Source organism: Monopterus albus, unplaced genomic scaffold, assembly GCF_001952655.1.
Source record: "Monopterus albus unplaced genomic scaffold, M_albus_1.0 scaffold164.1, whole genome shotgun sequence".
In the NCBI taxonomy this organism is placed as follows: domain Eukaryota; kingdom Metazoa; phylum Chordata; class Actinopteri; order Synbranchiformes; family Synbranchidae; genus Monopterus; species Monopterus albus.
Window position 1 is genome coordinate 263,044 of NW_018128044.1, and position 8,298 is coordinate 271,341.

At 41.3% G+C, this 8,298-nt stretch overlaps 1 protein-coding gene across 2 annotated transcripts in view; it reads right to left on the reverse strand.

The window, feature by feature from the left end:
* Positions 1-8,298, reverse strand: part of fam184ab (family with sequence similarity 184 member Ab) — a 93,347-nt gene that overhangs the window by 10,824 nt on the left and 74,225 nt on the right. For both annotated transcript variants that reach the window (XM_020615369.1, XM_020615368.1), the window contains exons 16-18: positions 7,725-7,852; positions 2,970-3,154; positions 522-668 (exon numbers count right to left, since the gene is read on the reverse strand). In XM_020615369.1, coding sequence (XP_020471025.1) covers positions 522-668; positions 2,970-3,154; positions 7,725-7,852 — 460 coding nt within the window. The remainder of the gene's footprint in view (positions 1-521; positions 669-2,969; positions 3,155-7,724; positions 7,853-8,298) is intronic.

Consider the following 8,298-nt stretch of genomic DNA (forward strand, 5'->3'; position numbering starts at 1 on the left):
TTGGTGCAGCCTTTCATGGCGAGCGATGTTTCATCATGCACCAGCCTGCGTGGTGCAGTTGTTTATCGACTATTACACAAGGAGAAGAGCTGAGGAGAAGAAAAAATCCTCACAGCTCCCTATTACTGATACTCCTCCTGACAAATATAAACATGACTATGACTATGATGTCTAGATATGCTCCAGTTTTTTTGGGTGCAGCAATTGTGTCAGTCAATGAATGGGCAAAAAGGAAAAGCATCATTTTAACTTGTTTTTTTTTTCCTATATTTGATCATCCTAGTCAGTAATGGAGAGGAGATGAACAAGTGTACAAGATGTGGCTAAAAAGGGGTCCATCTGTAGGGGAGAGCAGAAAAACCAGCAGTGTTTACACTGGTGTGAAAGCCTCGGCTGTTACCTTCCCCAGAGAAACCATGTCTGGTGCTTTATGCTTCCATTTGGCACCTGACAACACACATTGTCAATCACAGGTTAAGAATCAGGTAAATGCGCACAGTGTAACGGCAGTGTGTACATACAGTATCTGAAGGGCAGAGATCTTGTCTTTGAGCACTTCCTGGGCCTTGTTGAAGTCTGACAGCATGTTCTGCGTCTCTCTGCTGTGGACAGCGCTCAGCTCGGCGAGCTCTCTCTCGTGCCGCTTTGTTAGCTCTTGTTCGTGAGCCCTGATAAGACAGAAGAGAAGAATCAAGACACAGAGTGGCTACAGAAAATACTTGTTTCTGGCCGGTGGGTATTAGTTAACATCCTAACTAAACACTTCAACCATGGTTCTGTTTAACTAGTTTAACTTCAGTGTATTCAATCAGCAATGTTGTTAAAAACCAAGTAACCATAGCAACAGTACTTCTACTTAGCTGCATCTTCCCAATGAGACAATTTGCTCTATATCGTATCATAGTTTCCTGGAAATGGAAACACTAAGCGTCACACGGAGTTCAGTTGCACTGTGTGAAATGTCTTTACAACTGAGTTTGTTTTGTTTGTTTGCAAGAAAACTCTACAGGACACCTCATATACAGCACTAGAGTAAAAGCGCTTTGCTGCTTTCCACCACTGAGGATTTCTTTACAGGCTTTCTTTAGCCCTACTTAGCTATTATCAGGGCTCTTTGATACGTATGTTGTGTCGCTGTACAAAATCCTCAACAAATTTGTTAACATTTGATCACCTTGGATGGCATGTGTTAGATCTGTATTATAACCTGATAACTCACATTATGTCATGTGACGTGTAAAATATGGCATGTGCAGTATACTTAATGTATATATAATGCAAAACATAAGAAGAAAAGTGTATAGATGAAATAAACTTTTCATGTTATATATTTAGGACTAAGCGGTATAGAAAATAGATGGATGGATGTTATATATTAATATGTTAGCACTGTGGATGGTTTTGCCACAGGAGAAAATGAGTGGAAAAAGAGGAGGAGGATGGAAAATGGGCATCAAAGATGATAATAATTAAAGGAGGTGGAGAAAAAGGCTGATGAAACAAGGAGCGAGAGAGAGAAAGGGATGGAGGAGAAACATGGATGTGTGTCTGCCTCTCACTCTGACTGGGCCAGCTCTCCCTGAGGGGTGCACATCTTATCTCTCTCTGCTTCCTTTTTATTTATTTATGAACCTATTTTTATCCCTGTGACGGAGAGTTACGTAACAGAAGAAAAACTGTGCTGTGCATGAGCCTGTCAGCAGATAGAAAGAGGATGCATACATACACAAGAGAAGTAGCACATGAGTACATGGTACAGAATAAAGCACAAAGTCTAAAGCAGCCATCAAACATGCACACATATAGCAAAACTGTCAAACACACACACATAAATTAATGGTTACCTATTGATTACTCATTTGAATGTGTAGCTGGACTACATCAACCATACAACAATTAAAAAATTCATAACTCGCCGCAGGGAACAACATGATTATAGAATCCGTTTTACTTTTACCCCAAATAACCTTCACGTCTCCTGATCAGTGGGGCTTCTGACTGGGTTTTTCTTTCACTCTTTCATCTTTGTGTATTTTCATCAGGACTCAAGCAGTGTGGGATTGCAGGAGCTATCATCATCTGGATAATATCAGTGAATTAATGTAGAGCGATGGCAGAGTCCACAGAGAGCGCAGAGGAGCGTGGGCACTGGTGTGTCAGATCATAAAAGCACCATCAGCCATAACTACTTACTGCCAAAAAGAGAAAAAAACAGGAACACCAGAATCACCACTCTGGACTCATGAGAAAGATATCCAGCAGCGTGGTTGCCAGGTTACAGAGTATTAGACTAAACCGCATTGTGAACGAGCTGGTGTATGCTTTACAAGCTCTGGCTTTGGATCCCTGTGTGTGAGACCAGCATGCCGAGTCCAGCTGTGTGACCGGGAATATCTCGGACAGAAACGAAATCTGACATACAGAAAGGAGGCGAGCGCAGAGGAAAGATGAAGAGAACAATGTCACCATTGCAGCGACTGGTTTTTAAAAGGCTATGAAGAGAGTAAGAAGTCTCTTTTCTAATTGGCATGACAGCATGTGAATGCACCACACTGGCAAGCTCATTCAGATCAAGCTGTGCTTTTGTCTACAGTAACTTAAGCAAAACGAAAATTAAACCAGGAGTCTGGTTAGTTTGCTCTAAATAACCATGTGGGACAGATTTCACAAGGAGACCCATTTACAGCATAAACTGTCTCCTTATCACCAACAGGTGTACCAGGTGGCATCACCTGCAATCACAAATTACATTCCAGGTAAAGATTTTCACACAGTGTAAATGGAAAACGCCACTATTTTGCTTGGACAACTGGACCCAAAAGTGTCTAAGTTGTAGAAGTCACTAACCTGCACTGTCTCACTGTACACACACCACCTACTTTGTTTATCATACTCTTTTGTGAACCAAAGCTGAACACACATTATATTTTACACTGTGTTTGGGATCTTGCCTGAACCCCGAGTCGTACCTGATCTGCTGATTGGCTTCACTGCGGATCTTAAGCACCTCCTTGCCCTTGAGCTCCAGCTCTTTAGTCAGAGTGCTGATGTTCTCGTTGAGAGTGTGGATCTGGTGGTCCAGCTGAGCGATGTGGTTTTTCCTCCTGGACACCTCCTCCTGCAGCTCCGTGATGCGGCCCAATAGTTCGCGCTCCTAGAAAGAGGTTATGAAAAAGTGCATTCATTATCATAAGACATAGTCGTGGCCTGAAGAGCTGAGGTCCCATAGCGTTAGCTGTTAAAGAGAGAAGCTCTCAGCCACTTCCATTCTGTCAAGGTAGCTCTCTGAGGAAAAAAAAGGCTTGAGACCCATGTCATAAAGCTTTTAATCTGTAAAAGGACAGTGGCACTTCTGCTGGTAAAGAGAAAGTGCTGCAGCGTTGGTAGCTAATGCAAAGCAACCTGCTAAAATGTGCCCTGTGCAGCAAAAGAGAACCAGCTCAGCTCACATCAGCTGCTTTGTTTATAGATGAGATTAATTCACAAATGACAAAAACCAGCACTGTAGAAAAATGTCTGAATCCCTCATTCAGCTCATGAATGATCAGGCGTCTCCAAATCCATAAACATCTTCAGGTAAACAATGAGCAATTTTCCAAATTACTCACGACTCCCCGCAGAGTTGTTCTTTTCTTCTGAGCTCCACAACAGAAAGATCTGGCTCATACTAATTGTGATTTGAAAGTGAGAAAATGAACAAGTGATTTTCTCAGTTTGGTGGGAGGAAGCAATCAAACAGTCACATGAAGACAGCATGCAGCCTGCCTGCCTTTATAATGAGTCCATTGTTGGAATGTCACTTAAATTAGTGACTCACAACTTCTACAACCGAGTATAACGTGGTAGTTGTAGCATTCGTTGGTTGTTTCGTAAAGAGCTGCTCTACTGATTTTACACATGAAGAGGAGTACTAATCAGCTTGTGAAAATATTTATGTAATGTCCTTTGTGGCTCTACAAGCAGTTTTCCAAAGCTAAGATAGAATTACTACTGGCCTCCACCAAGCAGTCAAATTCATGGGTATGGGACAGATGTGAGGTCACTGACCTTGACCTTTGGCCAACAAAACCTAATCATTCTTCAATGAATCAAATGGACACATTTGAAAAAAATTCCCTCAAGGCGCTCCTGACATATTGTTCACTTAAGCTTCCTGGCAAAATCTACAGGTAGTAGCAGTGGCTGGTAAGTCTTCTCTCCTCTCGCCCCATATTCCCAAACTCCTGTGTCATTGTGTGTCTCTATCAGTCTCCCTCGGCATCTAAATCTAATGGAACTGGCTGATATTTGCTGTCCAGAAACCTGATGGAGCAATTAGGCACAATGGGGACAGCAAAGATGAATCTTTTATGACTCATTTTACTCTCATTCTCATCAAACTCCTGGCATTAATTTTTGGAGGAGGGGAGGCACAAAAGCTAAAAACAAGCAAGCGTGAAAAGGAGAAAAAAGCTGAGGGAATAAAAGAAAGAAACCAGACAATGTAACTACATTGGTTCATTTCAGGGAGTTCAGGATGGCTTGAAAATAAATCTGGAACGGTTGTGCGACTGGGGCCTGGTTTGGGTCACTGAGATCCATCTCCTCTCTCATCTTGTCCCTGTTGCTCTGTCATTGCTGTTTTGTTTCTCCCGGTCTATTTTCCCTCTGTAACCTCCCTCTCTCCTCCCCTCCATACATCAGAGGCAGTGAAACAGTGAAAATGGGCACAGTGGATTTGCTCTGTTGCCAGTCTCTCTCTCTATTCTCATTTTTAAGCCTAAGAACCAAATAAAGGCACTTAAATATTTAATAGGCAAGGGCATTAGCTGGCTGGCTTTCTCTGGAATGAGTTAGGGTGTGATCTACTCACAAATGACTGGGTTTTGGAAAAGGAGTGAAGGGTGGATATTAGCTGTTCAGTGTCGTCCATCCACTCCAGTCTGTAATCACTCTGTACTACACCGGCTGTCTATAAAACACACCGAACCCGAACCATGATTATGTTTAGTGTCCCAATGTCAAAGTGATGCTTTCTATATTGTGATTTTATTTATTTTTTGATTTATTTGCTGTCATCAGGTTTTCCTGCACATACCGAATGCACTTCTAGAACCCGTACAATCATCTGGAGCGCAACACACTCAGGATCGCTCAGTCTGCCAATCGTTTCCTCAAATAATCAATTCACTGTTTTGTCTGACCAGGAGTGCAACACCCAAAGATACATATTTACAAGCAGAACAAGGTAAAAAAATCTCCACAAACAGAAGCTGGTACCAGCAAATGTTAGACTTAAACAAAGTAGTTAAAGTTTCTATTGATTGACTAATCAATCATACTCACAGGGGTGAAGGAAAAGAAGGAGGAGATGAATTCTCAAAATATTGGACTGAGGTGCAGGAGTCATAAAAGAAAATGACTGCTCCTCCAAGCTACTGTACATAAATTATTACTGGTTCAAAGTCAAATTTTACAGCGAACACTGCAGCAGAGAAAAGAAAAACTTTCATGAATAGTAAAAACAACGTCAAAACCGGAGCGATCTAATAGAAATAGACCAGGATAGATACAGGATGTCAAGAGATACTGATGATGATGATGAGGTAACTGATCAGACAGCTCTGTTAGATCAAACACCTTAACTATCTCCAGGAAGACAGATGACGATGTGTACGCACACAAACAACACCCTAATTCATCAGTCTCTTCCTCCCCCTCTGATATGTAATTGAAGGTATAAAAAGATGATTTAAACACAGCGTGACAACTGTCTGCTGACTCCACTCAGGAAGTTGCACTCTATGTGCCACAGGGCTTCAGCACAGTAAACAAAGAATGTAAATACAAACTCTGTCTACCGATTCTTTAACGTTAATAAATTATTCAACGCAAACGAATACAGTAAGACCATCTGGTTTCTTATTCAATATTTTACAAGTGTAACTTCATTATCCCAAAAGGCTGCTGGGCTGCAGCACGAGCCATGAAATCTGCTGGATTATTTATTATATTATTACATTTTAAGCACAAAGGGAGACAAACAGAACACATAATAGCAGATGGAAAAGGGACATGAAGGATAATGGTACTTTCAAATTAGGACAGCCAAAACGTGACCTGTCCCATCTATGATGTAACAGCAATGTTCCCATTTCAAACCCTTCTTTGTGTGGCATCGCTCTCTCTCTGCTCTCACGCTCTATGGTGCGAACCCACACCACAACCTAGACCTCTTTAATACCACACTGAGATGATGAAGGTAATGCCGGACCAGTTAACAGTGGATCTGGAGGAACACCCGGAGGTCTCTGATGGAGCCTCAGGCAAAATCACCAACACAGGGATGAATGTTGTTTCACAGAAAATAATCACTTCCATCAGGATTTCTTTCCACTAGTTGTATTTTATCATATGCAGTGCAGACAGCTCTATACTCGTGTACAGCTCAACACATTTCAATACCAAATAAACGTCTAGAATGGGTGCCTAGGACAAAATCTGACTAAATGAAGGCCTTTGCACTGCAGGAAGATAAAGGGGACGGCGTCTGAACCTCTGTTTCGCAGCATTTGTCACAGATATACTGGGTGACTGACAAAAAGTTTAGACTAACACTTGACTATTAGCCTTTATTGACTCCTTATCACCTTGGCAACTGAAGAAGAGAGGGACTGATAGTGAGGCATGGGGGATATTAAAGACAACCAGCTGTGCATCTCTGCTAGAACATCTGTATCACCAGCTGATGAGAGAGGAACCCATGGTGTTGGAGTAATTAGTAAGATTTACAAGGGATGTAGGAGGGCAGCCTGCCGGGTGGTGTGTGTCTGTGTGGGAGCCTGAGGCATCACCTAATATTGTCCCCATCCCTTCTGTGAGACAGCCAGTTAGACAAAAACAACACAAAAAGTCTAAAACACACATGCAAACAAAAAAATGCCAACAAGTATGGTATGGTAAGTATCTGTTTACTGTATCTGTGTGTGGATTGATCAATCTTTTGATTAACCCAACAGTCGTTAAGTCTATAACGTCAGAAAATGGTCTGAAAACAATATTTTCAAATTGCTTTTCATTGTCTGATAAAAAATGTAAACCCAGAAATATTTAATTTAAAGTGGCCGACATGTTTTAAAAGATTAATCCATGATTGAAAAGGTTTTTTTATGATCACCTGATTATAATAATAATAATTATTATTGTCTTCAGCACTACTTCTGGCTAAAAAACTAAAGCTATCAGATATCAATTAAAATTTTTCGACTGTTAACAGTTTCAAGCCAAAATTACTGGCGCTGGGAACAAATGTTGTCTGAGCGTTCACTGTCTCTTCCATTTTTCCTCACTGTAATAACTTCCCTAGAGGCTGTGGATGAACGTGTTTAATAGTGTGAAAGTCGCATCCCAAGGTGTCTACACAGTGTGGATTTAGTCCAATCACACAATCTTCACTCTGGCCCTGAATGAAAGAGAAACATGCTGGAGTTTGTGGAAAGACTGAGATTCGACTAGAGGGTCATTCATCACAGTGCAGCATCGCTCTGTATTAAACTTTAACACAAAATGATGCTGCTGGTGTTTAGTTACCCTCTAACAGCAAAAGGGTAACCTTCATTCTATAGCTTTCTGCTATCCTAGCATATTTAAAAATGCAATGGACCTAAGACATAAAGACACTATAACATTAAGACAGCATGCCCAGATCCTCCCACGATAAACCACATACATTTATTATGTCCTACCTGTGTCCGGTTGTTCTCCAGTGTTTTCTCCAGCTCCACCTTGGCTGCAGCTGACTCCTGCTGGTGGGTTTGTCTCAGGTGTTCGATGGCAGACGCGTGGATGTGGTTCAGCTCTGATCGCAGAGAGGCTGTTGTGGACAGACGAAAAGGACACAAGAAGCCATCCTTCATTTGATGACACAAATCTTATCTGCATGTTTCTGATTCAGTGAATTTAAAACCTAATGGAAAAACTTCATCCAATCTTTAGTTTGCTCGTAAAAAAAGTTTTCATTAGATGCAAAGAGATTTTTGTTATAAAATAAAGTGCCTGTGCTGCCTTTACCCAAGTGCCCTTTAATCTGCACTCCAGTGAACACCTTTTATTGCAAACAGTCTGATGGTTTAGAGAAGCACAGAGAGGGAGCACACACTGCTGTTAGCTTTCTACATGCATGCAATATCACAAAAAAGAAATATAGTTGTAGAAGCTTTGTCCGACCACTGCAGCTTTTAAATGAATATGTAAAAACACAATATACACATGAAGTCTTGCCTGACTGTGTACGTCTACTGCATACTGTACACACACACA